A 22519-nucleotide genomic window follows, 5' to 3' on the forward strand; every position below is an offset into this window, starting at 1 on the left:
GCCTGCTACATTACTGCATTTCTGGCTGCACAGACAGCAACCACAGGACAGGGTGTCACATAAGCTATTCTGCTAAGATTTATTGGCTTAAACAAACAAACAAAAAACAGAAACCAAAATCTGTCCTCAGTTGATAAATTAATTTTGCATCAGTCCTTCCCAGACCACTGCCCTGAAACAGAGGGATGCCTGAACCTCTGCTCGTTCCACCATCACTGTCTAACAAACCATCACCTGCTACACAGTCTTCCAGATTTACAGCAAAGGGGGGAGCCATTTTATTCCTCACCTGGTAGATAATCAACATGCAAATGGAAGTAGGATGCCAGATTACTGCTGTCACAACAAACGTGTTATACTATCACCATGAATTTTTTTCATCCAAAGAGCTTGCTAGCCTCTTGGTGCAACAGGCTCTGCAGACTGATGGTAAGCTGAAACATTTTATTTCCCATTTGTACAAAAGGTGCATTTTTACAATCTACTTCACAGTTAACAAGCTCCACTTCCTATCCCAATGTGACTGCAACGTTGCAGCCACACTTTCAGCCTCCCAAGCCCAGGCAGCTGAGGCTACCGCTGAGACCGTGCTGTCCCACGCAGGGCGGCTGGAAGCTCCTGGGCCCTGCAACTCCCCACAGCCCAGCAGCAACGGGAAACTTACAAAACTCTAGTCAAGGACACGTCCTTTCCCTGCCACTGTCAGAAGTCCCTGACATTAACGTGAAACGCACAAAATAATCACCTACTTACTTGAGTCCTTGCATCAAAAACTGTACTTACAAGAGTAGAGCCTGGCAACTGTTCGTACCCCAAAAGCAAAGGGAGCAGAGACCGATTTTGCAGCGCACAGTGGTTTGGACAGCAACAGAAGGAGTAGGGTACCAGTTGTCTGAAAAGAAGTCTTTAGACACCAAACGCCCCTATGACCAGCAAGTGACCTGAGAGAACCTGCCTGTGGGCCCTATCTCCTGCTGGAAATCCCAGGCATCCTCCCCAGAAGGGGCATGGAGCTTGTCACCACGATAGCACCTCCAACTGCTCTCACCATGACTGCCGGCAGGTTTACTCCTCCAGCAAATACCCATTGCCTCTTGTGTAACACCTCTCTTCTATTGGTTTGCCAAGCTGGAAGTTTCTTGACTTGCCAAAGCTGCTACAAGAATCCTTGTTCGTCTCTCACGTACCCATGCGCTACACCACTCTGCGGCTTCCCTACGTAATGAAAGAGGAAAACGCTGGTTATTGACTCACTAGTCCCGGTCTGAGAGTTTTTAAGAGGACTGTATGAAGAATTTGAAATGAATGTACTGTATGCACAGGACAGATGTGTCTCCAAGTACGGAGAAATCTAGGTATTTCCTTCGTAGCAGATGGAAGTTTTAAGCTAGTGGCCATTACACAATGCAGAATACGGATAGGGTAACATTATTCTTCAGCAGCTTTCCACCCCTACTTGGTTTGGGGGATGTTGTTTCTTTTCCAAGCTGTTGAGATGTAGTGGCAAATTGTGACGACAGCACACGTGGCCCTGCACGTTTACGCTTTGTGTAGAACAAGGTCTGGATGCCAACAGCATTAGTTCAAAAGACTGGGGGGAGCAGGACGAAAAAGCCTCCCCCTAAAGCAGGGCAGGTTGAGTGCATTTTAAGAGGTATAATATCTATACTAGGTATTTAGAAAGGTCTTCGCAATGGACTGTGACATCCCGGAGACCACACATCAGAATTCCAGCTGTGCACTGCATCCTGACTCCCCGGCCTGCTGAAGACTGACATTTGTAAGACTACTTCATACCTAAAACAGGAACGAGTTTTGCAGTTGCCAGAAGAAACGCAATCTTCCTTTTCAGCTCTCTTTGTAATCACACTTTTTAGAAGCAGTTCATTCAGCTAAGTGTGTGTGACTCCTGCCATCACTTCCCTCCCCAACAGACAACGCACTCACGGATGCCTGTTTCCCAACTAAATGCTCTACACCAACTTAACCTGATAGTGTTGTTACAGCCTAGGCCGGTAACGGGAACCCTTACAGGATCTAACCCACAACCAGGAACCCCCGAGCGGACACGGAGCCAACGTAAAGCACTGGGAACGGGGTCAGAGCACGGCACAAAGAAGGCAGCGGGAGGGGATCGGAGCTGAGCACTACCTGGGTACACAGGCAAACAGCACAGAGAGATGAAAGAGCCTGGGTGTGCTCGCATGTGAGAGCTTGATGGGACTTGAAATGAGGTGGGGAGTGGAAAAAGAAAGCAAGGCAGGCGAGGAGCTCCTGCACTGGGAGCAGAGGTTGCAGCTGCAGATCAACAATCTCTCAGTCCTCAATAAAATTAAACCAGCCCTGTGTAAGTTCACACTACGTATCATGACAAGATAAAACCTTTCCCATGCAGATAAGGTCTTTCAGGAGCAAAAGCAGTATTTGATCCAACTATATTATTGAGAAAAAAGATGCAAATGAAGTATTGAACTTTGCCTTGCAAATCTTCACTGACACAAACCAAGTCACCAGTTATTTCTGCAAGCTAACAGGAACAATTGTTTAGGCAGAGACTTGAATCAGCGTTTATTTTCTGTTAACTGAAATTGATCCCCAGGGCTTCAAAGTTTCCGATCTGTACCCAAAACAGACTCAAAAGGAAAGAAATACTTTCAGGAGTTATCAAAACTAAAATTCAAAACAGAGCGAAGGCTGGGCAAAGACAAACTAATTCTCCCTGTGGGAAGGTTACAGGGGTGCCAAAACATACAGAGGAAGAAACATTTTTAAAAAATCCCCAAAGACTCAATACTTCAGTCTTCAAAGGAAAAAGCGAATGCATTTAAGAAGTTTCAGAAAACTCTTTGAATCTGCCCCAAAGTAAGCCAGGGACTCTGGTTAAATAACTGCAGCCTGACTCTTGTGCAAGAGCATCGGATCGGCGTGCAGACGGAGCACAGCGCTGACTTCCAGATGAGAAACAGGTCTTCGTGGCCAGGGCCCGAGGGGAAGGCGGACGAGAACACGGGCTGGGGGCGCCTGGGAAGCCTTCCTCCGTTCAGACAGGGATCTGGTAGCACGGAGCCCTCCGTGTTAACCTGAGGGTGATACCGCACGCAAATCCCTTCAGCACATGGAAGCGCGTACCTTGCTATGAATAATTGGGTGAAATTTTGGCAGCGTTTCTGTAGTCTAATGGAACTTAATAAGGAAGAAGGCAACACAACACAGATAAACAAAGCCAGGCTTTGCCTGAAGGCTTCCAAATAAGGCACTGCTGGGATAATTTTGAGGAGAGACCCGAACCTACATGACAGTTAGGCACACAGAGCATCTGAGGCTCGCAGTTATGCAATTTCAGAAGTGCAACTTCTACCGCACCTCTTCTCCTTCCAGACATCTAAACCGGACCCGGTTTGAAGTTTTACTGTAGGAGCTGTGAAACTTCAAAGTTCTGCATGACAACAAATATCCTTCAAAAAAACGAAACAGAGCTTTACAACCAGGGTTTTACCCACTGCGAGGGGCACCTCCGAGCACGCAAACAGGCTGCCCGCGCCTGCTGGGCAGCCGCCGGCCACGAGCCCGCCGCGGGAGCGGCTCACACCTGCAGCAGAGCCGGGCAGGACACCCGCGGACCCCCTCCCCCCCGTGACAGCCACCCCCGGAGAGCACCGCCCGAGCAAAGCGGGGCCGGGTCCCGGGGCACGACCGTCCCGCCGGGCAGCCCCCCGGCACGGCCCGGCACAGCCCGGCCCCCCCGGCTCGGCCCGCCCGGGGGAGGAGAGGGGAGGGGAGGGAAGGGGAGGGGAGGCCGGCGGCCCCCGGCCCGGCCCGCCAGGCGCCGCCGGGAGGCGGGAGGCCCCGGCGCCCTCCCCCGCCGCGCCGAGCCCACGCCGCCCCCCGCGCCCGCACTCACCCGCCGAGCCCAGCAGCAGCCACAGCAGCCACATGGCCCCGGCGCCGGCCGCTCCGCGAACTTCGGGGGCTGCTCCGCCGGCCCGGCCCCCACGGAGCCTGCGGCCGGGGCGGCGGGCGGGGAGGCGGCGGCGGCGGCAGGGCCCGGGGGCGGCGCCCGCTGCCGCCCCGCCCCGCCGGGCTCCCCGGCCCCGCCGAGGCCGCCCCGCCGAGGCCCCGGGGGCCCCGCTCCGCACCTGCCCCGCGGGGCCGCCGCCGGCCGCGGGGAGCCGGGAGGGAGCCCCCGGCACGGCGCGGGTCCGGAGGGCCGCGGCCCTGCGCCAGGCTGCCCGCAGCGCCGCTTCCCTCACGCGGCCTCTCCCGGCCGCTTGAATCAGAGATCCACAGAACGGTGAACGTTGGGGAAAGACCCCCAAGATCATCGGGTCCAACCGGCCCCCTCCCACCAGTGTCACCCGCTAACCCACGTCCCTAAGCACCACGTCCAAGGCACCTTCCTCTCCACGGCCCCCTCCCACCGCTTCCACGTGCGTGCCCCTCACACCTTCACCCCCCAGTTGTGAAACAGACGTTTTCATTACAGCCAGCCAAACAGAGCTACCCATGAGGTTTAATGCCCTCATAAAACTCAAAACCTATGTAGGAAACTTCCAATTGTGTTTCCAGTGTACGGGCCCAATCCTCACCCCGCTTGCCTTCGATAGGAGGAGGCGCAGGCCTTCCTTTAAGGAACATTAGTTTTCACTACATAATGACCGAAAGCGAAGAAGCCCACATTAGCTTGTGAGCCGTTCTGCTTTTATGGGAAAATCGCTGTCTCTTCATTAAGTGGTACCTTTTTGTTGTAAAGTATTCCCCCGTGTGCGGCAAGTACATAAGTAGATCTGCGTGTGTACAGAATAAAGTTTAACTCTCTAAAAAGCTCGCAGCCTGTATTTAACGGCTGAGGAGAAGGGCTTAGTGCATACGTTACGTTAGCTAAGAATTAAAGCCAGTTCATAGCAGTAAAAAGCTGCCAAATGATTTCTAAAACTGTGCTCAGCTAATCTGCACAAAAATACCCTCTCAGGCAGGATTCTTAAAAGTTGTACTTAATGAAGTCAGAGGAGCTTGTGGAGATTTATTGATAAGAATTTCACATCATTTAAAAGGATGAATGCATTTTTTTTTATTCAAAACAAGAGTTTCTTCTGAATATCTACACCTAGCTTCTGTTAGCTGGGTAATGGTGTTTTAACCCCTAGCAGCTAACCCCCAGGGGGAAGTCTGCCTAGGACCTGGTTTCCAGCAGCCGGGGGCGAGCTGGAGGAGCGCTTTCTGACCTCCGAGGGACATGGCATCCCTCCGTCTGGCAGGACTCGATCCCCAGCTCCTGTCCCCCCGGCAGGGGTTCCCCACGTGCCCACCCAGCGAGTGTGATCCCACCGTTCAGCTGGCTGCTGCCAGCTCGCCCCGGCCAACAAAAGGGAGGCAGAGGCTCCATATGCAGCAAGGGGAGTTAGAAGCGAAGCAAGGTGGGCGGGTGTCTCCTGGGCAGTTACTGAAAAGCAAGATCTTCCGGTTCACTAAGATTAAGTGGGAAGCTCTGGGGCTGTAAATGTAAAGGGTCTAAAGCCAGCTAAAGGGTCTGGTCTGACTCCTAGTTACCTTGTGGGTGTTAGGTTACATGATTAAAGTGTAATCGCTAGAAGCACAAAGATCCAGCGGGAGCCCTGGTAACCTTGTCAGTGAAAACCAAGCACACCAAATTGGCTACTCCAAAGAACGTCAGAGAAGACTGATTAGACCTTGTTTGTTGCCTCCTGTGAAGCCTGCCAAGATGAGTCAACCAAGAAACTGTCTCTCAGATGCCTTGCAAACTAAAGGTGGTTATCGCCTACGTGTAGGGCACAATATGGTATGCAGTGGGACCAGCATTTGGGAACATGCAAGACCTAATACCGTGTTTAGGGCAAGGACCAAAGAGTGTAACAGGGAGGGATTGAGGTGGATCAAGGGACAAAAAGCATGGGAAAGTAAAGGGGAAAAGCAGATGAAAGAGGCTGGTCATGTGTTGCTAAGCCCTATGTTGGATCACCGCAGCCTACCCTGTATTCTCCATAAAACCTATTTCTAGCTATCTTAAGTGTACATGCACTGTCAGTTCTGAGGGTACGTGTGAACACTAGCAAACTAAACTAGATTAGCTAGCGAGCAAGATAAGAGGTCTGAATATCTGTAACTGAGTGGGACCACAAACTCAGGGCAACAGGCAGCAGAGCTCTGATTACCTTCACATGAACTGCTTTCGTGTCACCAGGATGGATTTCTGGTTTCGTACCTGGAAGCAAGATGCGATCCCAGACTCTGTGTGGCCTTGAGCAAGTCAACCCATGCTCTGACTCGTGCTGAGACTACAGGCCACCTACACCACAGAGATACTGCAAAGATAAATGAATAATTTTAGGTTGCTCAGAATGTGGTTAGGTTCTGAATGCCTAACAGTAATGTAGGGTACCAGCAGAGAAAGATGATCAGAACAAACAAGGAAATACACTCTGAAAAAAGATTCTTTCCTTCCTTATATTAGCTTCGCAGTAAATTATGCCAGAGTAATGAAGAGCTGTGCTTGGCCTGTGGTCTTGGCAAGATCCATTATGAGAGAGCCACTTATTGTAGCTTTGTGCATGACGACTAAAGGCTAGAAAGGGAAATTTTCTTCAGAGCCAAGCTTGTCAGAGAGGCTCATTTATATTAGCACAACTGCTACCAGCCAAAGTTTTTGGTGCTTCCTTCACTGCTCTAAAAGATGTGGGGTTTGTGCTGCTGGCATTTCATTTCCAAATGCCTTCTGCAATGAAATTACCTTCTACAATGAAATTATCAGTCCTCTACTTTATAAACACCCCAACCTCTCTGAATAAGTCAGGCGTTCTCTCAGTGAACTCTCTGTTAAAGCTTGGGTGTCTGATGACAGTAAAATAGGTGTGAGGATATTTGGCTTTGGCATCAACTTCATCTTCCAATCTACTGTGCTGCAAAGGGTCAGATATTTAAGCTTAGTACTGCAAGCCTGCCACCAAGATTGTGGGATTTAAACCCCCTTTAGCTACTTATCCTTTTGAGATGCCTGCATGAAAGGTATCAGATAACTTAAAGGGTTTCCCACCATAAAATTATGCAGGTATTTATTGAAATATAGCTAATGACTGCTGATTATTAACTGAAAGACAACTCTCTTTAGGTTATAGCAGACTATGGAGTGTCTTCATCTCATATTGGCAGATTTGCCAGTCCTTACTCTGAGGGACAAAGGATTAATTGTAAATACGTTGCAGAGGATCTGCATCTCCACGAGCACCTGACCTCTCCAGGAGCTAAGGAGGTAACGGTACTCTGCACGTTGTAAGCTGAAGCTCAGATTTTTTTCATTTCTCCTTCTAAGCAGCTCAGTATACAACTCATATTTAATTTCACAATCATTCTTGTAACCTAGCAGTTGATTTTTTAGGGCGTTTGGACTGTTTTGAGGCACAGGAGCAAAATGCAATAACGTCTGTAGATGCAATCTAAACTTGCTGACTTCAATCTGGAAATAGTGCTTTGAAAAAAAATTAATTCTAGTCATTTATATTTGTCATGCCCACTGACAGGATTGATGAAAATGATGATGAAAATTCAGGAATGTGTTAATTAAGGATAAAAATTTGTAATAATATATTGCAATGTTTTGTATATGACTGAATGCCATTTAGAAAGCCAGAGAGTTTGGCACTGTGCTTAGCAACAGCTTTTGATGGATTCAAAATAATAGTAATCCCATTTTTAATATATTGCTGCAAAATGATAAATGTAGATCCAAATACATTTATCAATTTGTCATCACCATTAACACCTATCAAGTTAAACAGGAGTATTAGCATATCACCCTTTATCCATCTATCCATTAGGATTCATCTCCATTATGGCTTTGGAGTGTTTTGATCTTTAGCTCTGCATCAAGCTTGAAGCTCTCCTGAATATTGCAACATTATTCTCTTTAGAAAACAGAGCTGGAGATCAGTTTTCAGAGGAGGAGTCAGAATAAGCATTCAGATTCCCTCGTATGACTCATATGCTTCTCTCATAACACCTTAACATGCAAAAATTGTATGCCTTGATACATTGGTACCCATCACAAAAGTAAGAAACCATTTTCAGATACGCAATTCCACTGGCAGCCTTCTCAGAAAAGCAAACCCAACCACAACAAAGCTCAAAGAGAGCAACAAGCTTCCCCATCCCCTGCATACTGTGGATAGCAGAGCCCACGGCCGCAGGAGGCACCTGGATGTGCCTGTCCTTGAGCCCCAGAAGCGCCAGGCTTGGGGGCAGGCACCGCTGGGGCGCCGTGCCCGGCCTGCCTGCTCCCGGAGCACTGCCTGAGACATGCACATGGTTAACGCCAGCTCTGGTCTCTGCAGATCCGACCTGCTCTATTTTCTGTGTGTGGAGAGGGTTTTAATGAGCATCCAGAAAAAGTGTGTTATGGCAGACCCGATCTGGGATGTTCTGCTTGCACAAATTAAGCTAGCTTAAGTGCTAACCTCCCTTCTTCCTCTCCCTGAGCCCCCAGGCTGTGGGCTCCGCACGTTAGAAAATGCACAGAAACTGCAGCACTCCTTGCTCTCCAATAGCTGCTGGGCTTTCTGTCCCAGTGCGATGGAAAGGGAAGGCCCCGAAGCTCTGGCTCATTCCTTTTCATTTTATTCCTCGCACATCACCCATCTGCAAAGAGCCCCCTGCTGCGCAGCTCCCACTTGGCCCGCGCCGCGGTTGTAATGGCATTCTCTGTTTGTGACTCAGGAATTACGGATGGAAAAGGCGTGTTAGGTCAGTTTGTCTGTGCCCTTGACGGCGCAGAGGTTGTTCTCTTCTGCACAATCTTCCCGTCTCCTGCCCAGGCCCCTCTTACAGGCCTGCACGGAGGGGCTGCCCCCTGTGCTCCAGGAGATGGGATTCCCCCACGCTCTGCCGGGCCTCCTCCACCTGCCTCCCATCTGGCCTTCGCTTCTGATGGTGGGACCTGGGGTGGGCCAAGGCCCTTCTCCTCGTCTTTACTGTGCCAAGGGCATAACCGTGGGCCTCACAACTTCAGCCCTGTCCTTCTGCCCTTCCTTAGCACAAACTGCGTCCATGCTGGCACGATTGCTCCACAGTTAACGACACAGGCTGCACTGGGTTTTGAGCTCTCCCCTGCTGCCAAAGCCATGGCAGGGAGCTGAGCACCATGCCAGCAGCAGCGCATCCCAGGGCACTGCCCAACAGCAGGGCAAGGGGCTTAGCTCATCGCTCTGCCCACCGTGATGGCAGCTCTCAAGTATTACTGAATGATGTCTACTTTTTACCTCATAACGCTAAAGATGTGGGATCCCTCCCCAGGCTGTATCATTCAGGCAGGACGCAGCTGGCTTCCCTTCTCCCCACTTCACTCTGAGCGATATTAAATTTAATCTGGAGCATTTTCAGAGCAGTTCTCCCCCTCCTCTGCCCTGCCCACCCCCCATGTACGTGGCTGCCCCAGTCTGTCCAGACAATTCCACACCCCTACACCACTTTCTCAAGCCCAGCAAACTCCCAATTTCAGCAACTCTGACGCAAAGGACAAAGCTCAAAATCAGAAACGATGATGCAAAGTTGTAATGCCTGTTATACCTTTTAATCCTACTCTGGAGCAGCAGGGACTACCCTAACAGATTCAATTGCAATATAAAAGCACTTTCAAAAAACTGCCTCCTTGCCATTCTACATATTTATAAATGTACATATAAATTGGGCGGTTCTGTAGTTACAGTTTCTAGCTACAAAGCCAGACAGAGGTCTTCTTGTTTGCGAGCTCCTCTTGTTTGCGAGCTCCTCACCCCCACCCCTCTCACCGCCTCAGCTCGCAGTTTTATTATACTTGACCTTCTGAGGAGTTGTATTTTCTGGAAGGACTGATTAGAAATCCATTGTGTTTGCAGGCTTTTTTTTTTTTTTAATTCAAAAAGTAATTTTGTTTCTTTGATGTGAATTTTATTCATTACCTAACGTGTCAATATTTTCAGCTAATGATTTTAAAATAAGTAATCATAGACAGGAAGTGGAACAGCAGGATGATTATGTGGTTCCCACTTCTTCTGATCACCTCCCGGACAATTAGCATATCAATACTTTCCATTAATATAATGGGCAGTGTGTGAAATTTCCAGCCTGCTTCCAGAATCCAAAGTAGGTGAAGACAAGCAAACAGAGAGGATTATTTGGCAGTAAAGTAGATAATCAATAAATGAATGCCCAGATCAATACACATCCCCTAGCAGGACCACAGCAGTTTAGCTCCAATTGTCCCTTAAAGAGGTTTTAACAAATAAATAACAAAAGGCAAATCGATATGTCTGGATGATGACAATTTGGTTCAATTTGCAGGAAAATGCCATAAAACTGCATTACGTGTGTAAATCCCCAGCTAAAGCAAAATGTTACACCACCTATCTATGCCACCTGAAGGTCTGACAGCTTAATTCATGGCACTGGTTTAACACCTGTTTTAAAAGCAGAGTGTCTCTCGTTGCTCCAGGTCCTGAAAAAAAACATCATGAAAGCCTCTTTTTATGTGCAGATGTGGGATTTTTATTTTTTTTTTTAATATTTTCTCAAAATATTTGTGCTATCTATCTCACACTGATGTCTTTGTATACAGGGTAGAGGGAACGTAGCAAGAAGCAGAGAAGTCATTAAAAATACAAGGCTGGGAGGGAATGAAATAGCCAGGATCCTAAAACCTTCACGGGAAAATAAGACCTAAGCTAAACTGCATTTTCTGAATGCTAGATCTTAAATTTATTCTTTTGGAATTGAAGCCTGAGGTCCTTAATCAGACCAACCTCCCAGGAGCTTGAAAGATGGTCTTGACCACAAAGGGACTTCAAGATTAGATAAGGGGTGAAAAAGGGAACCCATCTTAGCTCTTCGAAGCCCTCCTGAAATGCAACGCAACAAGATGATGGGAGAAGGGCATTTTTACGGTGTTTGCAGTTCCTAACTGGAAACCCTGCTGGTATTTTTTAAATTGTGAATTTAGTCATTTTGTGTTTGCTAACAAGAGTAAATGTTTGCTTACATTAAAATGTTCAGAACGCTCTATTTTTAAGTGGCAAAAGGAACTTTGAGTTTGTCCAAAGGTTAGTCTTTTCAATGTCTACTGCTCTTCACAGATAACGTCCTTCTAGAAAGCACTTCTAGGGTTCACCTGGCTTTTAAAATATCTGCTTCAGGGTGAGCTAGATCTCTAGGCTTGCCTATTTCTCTCCACTGAATGTTTAAGAAGTCTAGCTGTTGTGGAAACAACTGCTCTGGAAATGTCTTGAGCAGTGAGGGGATGAATCCCTTGCAGCGTGACCACTCACGCATTTACAGTCAGACCTGCGACTGCCCGTGCCTGGAAGGAATCACATCCCCTTTACTTCGCTGCCATCCTCCTGGGGCAGGAGGGGTGCCCAAACTGGGGCTCAGATCACTTCTGCTGCCCCTGAGGTGCGGCTGGCTGGCAGAGGTGCAGCAGCGTGTCAGTGTAGTGGGGCACAACGAGCAGTCGGCACCCTGGGCAGTGCAGGAGACCCAGCAGAAATTTATGATCCGCGCTGGAACTTGTTCGGATTTCTCTGATATTCTGAAGTGTGAAGGAGTCTCTGGTTATTACAAGCACTTCTGAATGACATGTCATTTGGGGGGCATGGGACAGAGGGAAGACTTCAGTGCTTGTAACGTTGTCAGTGTGGTGGCTCTAATAGCACTGATTTGAGGAAAGTGCACCTCCCATTTCCTTGCCACAACTTCTGAAAACTTTGAGTCTTGCTGAGAAATGAGCTGGCTAAACAGAGTTGAACAAGTAAGATCACATCCCAAGCTTGTATGGCCAGAGTTGTGATAGAAGGGCCAGCAACACTGCGTCTCTGTGGTCCTACTGCCAACAGAGGAAGCAGAGTAACAGCTGAAGGAATCTAGCCCAACAGACCGGTTGTCTCACCCAGACTGCATGCAGTATAGGCACAGCTATAGCATGGATTTAGATATGGGATATTCTTCACATACCTTTTTAGTCTTTGTTGCTTGTTTGTGATCAATGCAGGGAGTTGGTAGGGAGTAAGACCCCAAATTGTAACGTGAAATTGTTCTTATTTTACACAAGAGAGCAATGGCATATTGAAACACTCACTTTGATGGTTTCCTTGGTCTGCAGGGAGTGCTCAGTAAAAGCTTTCTGCTATGTCTGGATCGACATAACTGGGATTGTTGGTCCCATATGAATTGAGCCAGGAAGTACTGCAGTATGGAGATGGTCCAGATAGGAAAGCAAATGTCACTGACGGGCAAGATCTAATTTCAGTGTTAGGCTAACGATGTGACTGATGCTGAGCCAGTAGGAAATGATTATGGCCTAGATTAGATTACACATGCAATGTCAGAAGAGCCCTTCTCCACCCCTCACCCCCCTGCCCTTGTGCGTCCCTGCCCTTCCCCACCGCGCTCTAGAGAACAGCAGCCCCTTGTCTCTCTTCCCTCATGCTCTTCTCAGTGCAGGTAGAGAGCTGTATAAGAAATTACAGGCTCCATAACAGTGTTCCACCAGCCACCTTCCCTCGCCCTCTCCTGAAATCTCATTAAAGAAAGAAAAAAAAAGAAAAGGAAAACCTGTCTGTATGGAAATCCAAAGTGACCTCTCCTGCGCATGCATTGGTATTTGTTTCACGCACCAGAAGCTCAAAGGGGTTCTCAGGTCCAGGGGCTGCTGGGAGCATCAGCAGGGCCGACAGTGAAACATGATGGTGCTGCAAACCAGAATCCACAGCAGCGCAGTCACACCTGAAACTCTCCTACCAGCAGATTCACCTGGCCTGTGCTTCTCCCCTGCAAAAGCCTCTGCTTCTTCTCTGTGCAACAAAAGGAGCAAGCATGTGCTCCATTGCAGGACAGCTTATGTTTGTGAAATGTGCTGTGGTGTCCTTGTCTCACTGACTAAGAGAGAAGCTGTGTTTGCCCATACTCCAGCCAGAGTTAACGGAGCCCTGTGCAAAGCCACTCATGAGGTCTGGGACACCAAGATGAAGCTCACAGTACACAAGGCATCATGTAAGACCGTCCAGCTGACCTCTAGAGACAAGGTACAGCTTTCATGGGTGTAGAGAAAGACCACAGAAGCACTGCTAGAGAAGCTGTTGCTCCAGTTTTACAGTATTTTATTTTTCATATAAAACCAGTGCAAATTTGGATCTGAGTACAAAATGTCCCCAAAGTCTAAAGGGTTCACTTTTTTTAGAAGCTGGGGCTAACGCTCATGAAATACTTTCATTACTGCTTGTATTACACTTACAGTCCTGCGCTAGATGTTGCACTAATACCTAGCATGTGCTTTTCCTGCCTTTACATGGCCATCGGGTTGATTGATTTGGGTTATTTGTTAACTGCTGAGCGCTTATTTATTCAGTGTACTATTAGAAACCTCTTAAGGGTGACTACAGTGCCATATAGGCATTCCTCTGGGTTAGCTTGTAAAAATTAAGTGACATAAACAGGGAGCACTGCCCTGAGCTTGCAAACATTAAAGGAAGTCAGGCCCTAGTGGAGCTGTTTGAAATACTGGCAGCTGGACCTGCTGGGATGGCATGAAAATGGGAACTATCTTTATTAATCCTCACCTCAAAGCCTCATGTCTGAGTCAGTCAGTTCTTCTTTCTAAATTTGACGTTATTAATGGCTAAATTGCAACTCACACGGAGATGTGGCAAGTCAAATTAGACTGGCCCAAAACCAACTAAGAAGTGTCATTTAAAAGATAGCCATCCCTACTCCGATTTCTGCACAAAATGGAAGCTCCAGGTTAGGAACACATTTGAATACAAGTTTCTACGGTATACAATCAATCAGAATTATAAATTATAGAAAATGGATGGGTAAAGAAAAATAAAGTTGGGAAAACTCTAGGGCAAACAGAGTTGAAGACTCTAAAATGAGGAAAAAATTGTAAAAGTATTTTTTCAAGAGAGGGATCCTAGCAACAGCATTAGTTGATCATGACAAATCTCCTGTCTTCATCTCACACTAATGCAGGAGGGCATAAATTTTTTGCTATTTGTACAGAGGAGGAAGGAGTTCATGAATTGATCCCACATCAGGTCTGTTACAATACTTTAAAGCAGGTGGTAACTGAACAGGAAGCAAGGCAACAAGGACACAAACAAGCAGCTATTAACATCAGACAACTTAAAATCACCACGTCAAGCCAACTTCTGTCCAGCATGTTATAATAGACCTTGCATCAATCCCATCCCAAATAAAACCTAAAAGAGTTAAACCAATGCTTACGGTCTGCCCTTCTGCTCTGAAGCAGGAGCTAGAGTTTCCAAGTCCTCCACACCAGAGGCATATGGCCTATATGCAAAGACGTACCAAAGGCACTTACGAGCTTCCAAGAAATCCTTCTGGGAGAGGGACACACTCAAAAGATTGTAACACTCCATTAACAAAATTCTTTCCTGCAGCATGTAGGATTGAAAAAATCTTTTCCACTATGATATTACTTTTTGCCCTGAACTCTTACCTCCTCCACCTCCCTTTTGGTAGCGCTATCAGGGAACTCTTCAGAGCATCTGCGATTCATATTTAGCAGTCTGTCTTCCTGAGTGTCATCACAGGGAGTCACTGAGGAAAATCCCCACAGGAAACATCAGAGAAATGCAAAAGCAGACACCTGGAAAAAAACAAGATGGTTATTAAAAATGGAGAAGACACCTTTGAATTTAACCTGCATCCAGAGGAGAGAGGGGGACTTCAACCAGGAATGGGAAAACAATTTTGTGCTGTAAGACTAGCCCAAAATGTCTCGGCCTTGGCAGAGTACTGGAGTGCTGGCAACCCTTTCCAGCACGAGTTATATTAGTTAACCAAAAGGATATCCTATTCCATTCATTTTCCTTCTCGTGAGCCAAAAGCTAACCCCAGCGTTTCTTTGCAATCGCTTCCCCTTTATTCTCTGTCTGTTTGGACGATAGCTCCCCGGTGTGCTAGCACTGTGCTCGGCCCCAGGAAGACCTTACTCGTGACCGAGGCCTCTGTGCGATGCCGTTACGACAGACGTGTTTGGGAGCACAGCCCAACGTGTGCCTGAGGTAATCAGACAGCCTTTCTGCTCCCGGGGAGCCAGACGGTCATCTTCCCCCGTAGCCGGGTGCTCTTCAGCAGGAGGTCTCAGGTGGCCGAAGCCCATAAAAGTGGAGAAGCCGATCCCTCCCTGATGGGAGGAAAGGGGCTGCGGGACACCAGCTCCGGGAGGACAACTGGAGGGGAACTGGGGACCGAAGCAGCACCCCAAGTCCCACCTGGTCCATCCCACGGCAGGGCAGCAGGGAGATAACCAGAGGACAGCCATCAGCCCCTGCCCCTGCTTCATCTCGCAGGGCTTAACGCTGTTCTCAACTTGACGAGCCTATGTACGAGGCACTGCTGGTCTTTCTGTAACAGGCATTATGTTATTATAAGCATTTATCTAAGGCACCCAGCATCTACACGCTGTTATTAGAGAGCAGTTAAGGTCAGGCAAGTGATTAGTTAACAATAGTTTTCTGACTCAGCTTACGTGCCTTGTTCGTCTCTATTCAAAACGATTCGGTTTGCCGACAGTCATATAATTTTCTGCTAGGTAATCCCGAACATGCGAGTGTTTGGCCATGAAATCTTTTCTAAAATTATTAGAAGCTGAAGGCTGAGTTATTGTTCTCCAAGAGAGCCTTTTGCTTAGCACGCTCCCTCTGAGCTTGGGGTCTTAGTGATCTCCCGTGCTTTCCTTTGCAAGTACACACAGTTCTGCGTAGCTCCTAAAGCTCAACTGATTAACAAAGTCAATTAGTAAAATTTACATAATACTGCAGATTTAAGGCATTTTGTTTCTGTATGCATTTTGCTCTGATCCACAGATACTGCATTTATTTGATAGGCAGTACCCCGAGCTGCCTATTTGGGATTCTTCTATGTGGACATAAACGAGGCAAGTTAAACATGAGCAAACACAGCGATACTCATCTGGATTGCCCGAGTCCAGCCTCCTGCAAAAGCATCAGTCATTTTCAATGTCAGACTGAGAATCTTACGTTTGTTTTGACTATGTTAGGAGAACAATGTCTCCTTATCCCAGTACTCTACTAGTAAAAATAAATGCCTATAGCAGGGAGGAAAAATATTGTCCTTGATTTCATATCCCATCCAATGCAATTATTTTCTTTTCGTTTTAAGGCTTGTTTCTTTCTGTCTCCTTCCTTTTTTCCTATTAGCCTTTTCCAGTAAACAACAGAGGGCTTGCGAGGTTAGCAGAGATTATTTTTTTTGCTTTAGGAAGGGCACATCAGCACAGTACCTCAGCAGACACAGATGTGTGCGGCTGCTTAGAGCACCACACCGCCAGCCCCAGCAGCCAGAGCGCTCCCCACCGAGGACACTGCCCTCCTGCGCCCCAGGAAAGCCCCAGAAACCCTGCACAGAACGGCCTTTCTGGCCCTAAATACATGTAAATTCACCTCAGGGAAACAACCCCTTTGCAGCAACCACATAGGGCAGCTCACACAATCCAACACAGAGTAGCAGGCTTGTTACATGCCCAACACCTCCACTTTTAATAATTCTCCCGAACATCTTGGCCAAAAACTACACCCCCTGAAAAAATTAAATGCCATTAGAACACCAAATACGTTTATGGAGCTGTGCTGCTCACGCTGTCCTGCTTTTCTCTCTAGGGGTATGTTTACCATCCTCTGCACAGACCGGCTCTCCCCAGCTCCGAGCTGGGGTCCTGCAAAGACCCACTGGAACCGTCCCAGCAGATACATTCACGACGCCCCCACTGAGCTACACGTGTTTGGAGGGGACAGCCATCTCTCCAGCCAGGGGAAGGCAGTCGGAACGGCTAAATTATGGGACTTGAAAGCTTCCCCCGCATTGTAAATCCCCAGCACAGCAGCTGCGGGCATTGTACTGGTGAGCAAAACCGATCGGTCTCATTTAATCACGTCACACCTCATTTGTGCCGCAAGTGTCACGGAGCTGGTCACAACAAGGTTAACGGGCTTCGGTGCGTCACCACGGGTAATCGGATTAAGCGGGCAGCTGCCCGGTGGCTGCCCTGACCACATCCACCCTGGGGCACTGGTCTTCACCGTTTGTGCTGGGATTGCCAGTCTGGTGTCGGGGTGGGAAGGGCAAGCCTCGGGAGGCAGGGGAAGGAGTTATGGCTGGAGACTGACTGGGGCTTTGCTAGGGTGCAAAATAAAAACTGGCCTGACAGATCGAGAGCTAGCTGCATTTTCACACGCTCTGTTTTTATTAGCATTGTGAGGGGTCATTAGTATGGGCACCATCGTTTTGAAGCTCTCTTTATGCACACATATATTTACCTCAGCAGCAACCCATTAAGTAAATCTATTAAAAATAAAACCGGCGAAAATGAATGGGGGCTTTTCCTTGTATTTTATAGCTCATAATAAAACAGGGCCTTTCCTTTGACACTTCCTTGATTATTCAACTCAAAACGCAGTTTTTACAGCTCTCAGATTTCACTGCTTCGGTGCCGGCTCAATGGGGACCGGGCATGGGCTGCACAATGCTGGTGTGGCTGCCGGTTGGGTTACATGTCTGTGGGGTCCTGCAAACCAAGCCTGCAAGGAGAGCGATGCGATTTGAAGAGAGACACAGGCGAGTCCCCAAAATGTCCCCACTGACCAGCACCAGCCTAACTGCTGTGGGAAATAGCGAGGCGAGCCACTCACGTGGGGATCATCCTGGGAGAAAGCCGATAATGGGAAAGCTTGCAAAATCCAAACTTAATCTCCTGCGCTGCAGAGAACTAATCCTTGTGCTTGACATTAATCTTTTCATGGAGATAAAACGCCCTTATCGTCCGTGCTGCTCACGGAGCCAGGAAGCAGGGCCTGTGGTCTTCATGAGCTGGAGGTGCAGAAATTGTCACACAAACGTAGTCTTTCTGGTGGCCAGCACTGCAGTACGGATGGGGCTCTCCTTGATGACAGCCCAACCTTGCTCTCTTTTTAAGAAAAATACCTTTTTGTTATTGCTGTAAAGAGAGAGGCTCCACGAGTGAACACAACACCTTGCACCAACCATGTGCCCTTGCACTGGGGTGGTTTCGATGCTGGCCCAGCACCTCCATAAGCAGCAAGGTAACACTTTGATATGGGCTTCCATGGAATCAGGAACCGTTGAACTTCACTGTTTGAGGCAAAACTCGAAGGACATATTCCTTTGTTCATCAGCTGCCACGCTGTGGCGGAGCAGCCCAGCCTGGCCAGAGTCTAAAAGCAAACCTCCAAACAAATGTGTGCATGTGTCTTAATATGCATTAACTGCAACTAGAATCAGACCTCCCCACGCTGCCAAAACTATAAACACAGAACAAATTTCTCAGGGTTTCCAGCTAGCTCTAGGATTTGCGAACAGCAGAGAAACGGGAGGTAGCAAGGGAAGTAATCGAAGCTCCTATATATCATATTGATTAAAACACGAGGACTGCCCTTCAAGGATGAACCTCGCATCAGGAGGGAGATATATCGGCTGGTCTGGTAAGCTGCTTCCAGCTCTGCCGGCAGCGATCAGGACATCAGACTACATTGTCATAGATAAAAACAAATCTGCATTTTCAGCCCCTCTGCAGACAAGAAATAGTCCAGGAAAGATACACGTCTTCATTAACCCCTCAGGAACAGAAGACAAAAGCAAATAACAAACAGAATGCTGCACAGATGGAAAGCATTTTGACAATGAATCCTTTGAAAGCAGATGATTTTTCATTTGTGTTCACACAAAAAGAAAAATGCACCTCTGTCTGGCAGCCTAGCAGAAAGGGTCACACAGCACTCGAGTTGCCTAAGAGCCTGATTTCAAAGCCCCAGATGATGCGCTGTGCGGATTTCACCCACTGACCACTGCTTTTTGTTGGCAGGAATTCCAGCTGTGCGTGGGTTGCTCCTCCGCTACCCAGGCTGCAGGAGCAAAGCGTGACAAGTTGACACCACCGTTTCCTCCGGGCAACAGCTGCCCAAATGTGACATTGCTTGGATCTCCCACTTCAACAGCGAGAGCAAATGGGCCTGTCTGAAGTTTGTGCAAGCAGGTGCACGTTGCCCTTCAGCTGCACACACTCACAAAGCATAAGTAAAGCAAGAAGATAAAAAGGGTTTTTTTTCCTTTGCAGCCTAAGCATGAGACACCTATGTAGCAAAGACCAGAGTGGTAGGAAGGGAGAACAATTCATATCAGCATGCACAGATGGGAGATGCTCTTCTTTCCCGCAGATGGCAGCCGGATCCTGGCGAAGCCCCGTGCTGCTGGAGGAGCTGTCGGATGTCTTGCAGCAGAGGAAATGTCTGCGCCCACCTTGGAGAGTGGCAGGCATCCTCAGCTCATAAACATGTTCTGAACTGGCCGTGTCTTCAGGCAAGAAATGTCAATACAGTGGTCATGCACGGGTAGAGAAAGAAGCTGCTGAGCCCTAATGCCTGACCACAAAATGCAGTGCTTTGTTTCTTCCCCTCTTACCTGAATTACCATTCTTACCTGATCTAAGTACTATCCCTCCATCCCACAATTATCCAAATTGCATTCAGACCTTTGTTCCCCACAAGCAAAGCCTCTTTTTTCAGGTAGAAGGAGACATTGAGGAAGACAGCATAACAGTTGGGCAGGCATGCGGTGGCTGGGCATGCTGATGTGGCTGCCCCTTCATGGCTTTTAAAATCTCTGCTCCCACTCTTTTCTACCTTATATTTTCCATCTGTCCACATGTAAGCCTGAAGGAGCGTTTTGCAAACTCTTTTGACCACCTTTGACCAACCCACTTCGGCGTAAGTGATATTTTTGGGAGATTGATCTAGCAGCTCATCATGTTTCAAGTGCCAAGAGCGGCAAATGCATCCCTGGGGATCTTTCTAGCACACCATCACCTCACCCCTCTTATTACCAAGACTAGCCATCTCCAAGAGCTGCAGAGCTCTGGTAACACGCCCTCTGCAAACACGATGGGGAGCAATTTATGGTCTTACAATTTTGAAGTAGCAAAGGTCTCGATGCAGAATAGGAGCCTAGGGCCAGGCTGTGGTGCTAGAGAGAAGTGGAAACACTGAGGGATGCCGCAAGCCACTGCTCTGCACCGAGAGCATCCCCTGCCCGGCCTCACCAGTGGTGGTCGGGGAGGTGGGAGCGCTCAAAAATCACTGTCTTCCCCCTGGCAGTCGGTGGCAAGGGGGACCCAAGCAACAGGAACCAGGGCTACATCCAATTTATTCCCTGTAGCCAGCTGTCCTGCAGTAGCAATGACTTTGGCTCTACTTGTTTGCAGTTGTTTTTGAGACAGTGACCCAAGTTTCCAGCACATTCCTGACCTCCTTCATAACAACAACTTCCTGAAACTTTCTTGCTGCGATCGATGCCTTTGGTACACTATTGCCTTCTTTCTGTTTATTTTATTTAGTTTCACTGCCATGCCTTTGAACCTTGAGTTTGCTGCCCTGCAGTCAGCGGGGACCTGGCTTTTTCATGTTTTCACAGCAGAGTCACTCCAGGATGACAAATGCTAGAAATAAATGATGGATCAACCCACTGAGCATCTGGCATTTTTTGGAACTCGCCTCGAGTCTTTGGCTTTCCATCCTTCTTAACACAAATTCAAATCCCTGCAGCCGAACAGGGGTTTGGAGAGCTCCCAGCTGACAACCAAGGACACGGATACCCTGGACACCAATGGGCTGCTCACCACTAAAACATTCACCCAGCTTAATTGCTGCTTGATTCCATGTTCAGACTGCCTGAAATGCTGGACCACAAGAGCGCCCTGGGCAGGGAACTCACCCAGGTCATCAGCAGCAACCTGGGCTGAGCAGCTTCCCACCCACCTCATCAGCCACCCACGACTGCTCACTGATGAGTTGGTTGGGCCCACAGCCATAAGGAGCCACCTGTCAGGGGGTCTTTGTGCTTTCTTACCCACAAAGGATATGTGGCAATCTGGGAACCATCACTAGATGCGACCCCAGGATCCAGCCAGTGTGAGACAGGAGGACAGGACCCAGCTCAACACGCGAGCACACAACCCGCAGGTCCAGGAGCTAGTACTGCCGAGGGGCCTTTGCTAAGCTGTGTTTCACTGTGACAGTAAGAGCCTGTAAACTACACCAGTAGTACAAAGGCAGGCACAGAGCATCTAAATGCTCTGTCTCTGAATTTCCCCAGGAATCTTAAATCCTTGAGATCACACACGCGTGCACGCGTGACACTTCTGTTCATCTGGATGAGAGAGGAAGCGTTATGCACAGACAGCTGACATAATTTTCAATGAGAAAAGTAGATATTGTGACAGCTAACTGCTGTTTAGGTCAGTAAGAGTTTGAGGGTGGCTGAGTACAAATTACTTTTTTTTTTTTTATATATACATTCATGTCTCCTCTCAACACACACCTACTTTCCTTAGCTTAATCGCCACAAGGTATCTCGTTATATCCCCGCACCAAACACCTCAATCCAAACTACAGCACAGATGGCCATCAGGTTTTCAGCCCAACTTGCGCTGCTGCTCTTTGCCCCCCAGCACAGCTCACATAGCCCTGGCTGCATCAGAGCTGTTCTCAGGCGGCAGCTCTGGTAAAAAGTAAACCCAGGTAAAAGTTGCAGCAGCCGGCTGGGGTGCAGTGCATCAGGACCTTTTCTAAGCTCTCAAGAAAAGCGGACAGTTTCTGTTATTCCCCATCCTGCTTCTCCAAATAACCCTGACCCACTATCTTATGGAATAGTCTCATCTAATAAAGCTATTACAATGTACATAATAACAAGAATAAACTCCAACTGTCCCCTTTTTGCAAGCTTAGTATTTCCTCAGCTGGTTTTACACCAAACACATCCCTCATCAACAGGTGGTCTTTACTGGATCAGAGCAAAGAAACCTACCTTCACTTCTCCAGTTACTTCCCAGGAAAAGAGGATATAAGGAAGGAGAAGAAAAAGTAAGTATGCGTGGGCAAGTGACAAGCGTAGCTGGAGTAAGGAAGAGCAGCGCTCATTGTTTCAAGAAATTTGCCATATGTTGTGTGGCTTCATTACTCAAATCTTGTATGTGCTTGTTTGATGATTTGATCAGCTGTTGACTTCATTTCATACTGCTGCCAATTCATGACTTGGCTGATTAGATTTGAGTTGCAACCCCAAATCAAGGATCGCATTTTGCTCATTTTCAGTCATTTTAGTTACTAAGAAAAAAAGAAAAAAGTAAGCAGCCTGCGTTAGAGGTATTTTAAATGATTTGTGTCCCTACAGAGCCGCCCGCCGGGTGGAGGCGCAGGCACAGGCAGCCATGGCGTTCTGCTCCTCTCTTCCACAAGCTGCTGGGACACTTCCAGGCTACAAGGCAAATATTTTGAAGGTTTTGAAGAGTACAGAGAAGGGACTTGATGGGCCACCAAGGCTAGTTTCCTGCAACTACAGATAAGAATATTATCTTCCTTCATATACTTCCTATGTAAATTTACTAACACGGAGCTTTCCAAAGTGAATGCATTCCCTCCTCCTGGGG

The 22519-nt window shown here is 47.9% G+C and overlaps 1 protein-coding gene across 5 annotated transcripts in view; it reads right to left on the reverse strand.

Annotated features, from left to right (window-relative positions):
* Positions 1–14647, reverse strand: part of LDLRAD3 (low density lipoprotein receptor class A domain containing 3) — a 121462-nt gene extending 106815 nt beyond the window's left edge. For 3 of the 5 annotated variants that reach the window (XM_066997103.1, XM_066997102.1, XM_066997101.1), the window contains exon 1: positions 3902–4043. In XM_066997103.1, the coding sequence (XP_066853204.1) occupies positions 3902–3935 (34 nt within the window). In that variant the 5' untranslated portion in view covers positions 3936–4043. Of the gene's footprint in view, positions 1–3363; positions 3456–3901; positions 4044–14497 lie in introns of those variants that run through there. The other 2 variants (XM_066997104.1, XM_066997105.1) reach the window with 2 other exon arrangements.
* Positions 14648–22519: the final 7872 nt, after the last annotated feature.

Source organism: Anser cygnoides, chromosome 5, assembly GCF_040182565.1.
Source record: "Anser cygnoides isolate HZ-2024a breed goose chromosome 5, Taihu_goose_T2T_genome, whole genome shotgun sequence".
NCBI classification, from domain to species: Eukaryota; Metazoa; Chordata; class Aves; order Anseriformes; family Anatidae; genus Anser; species Anser cygnoides.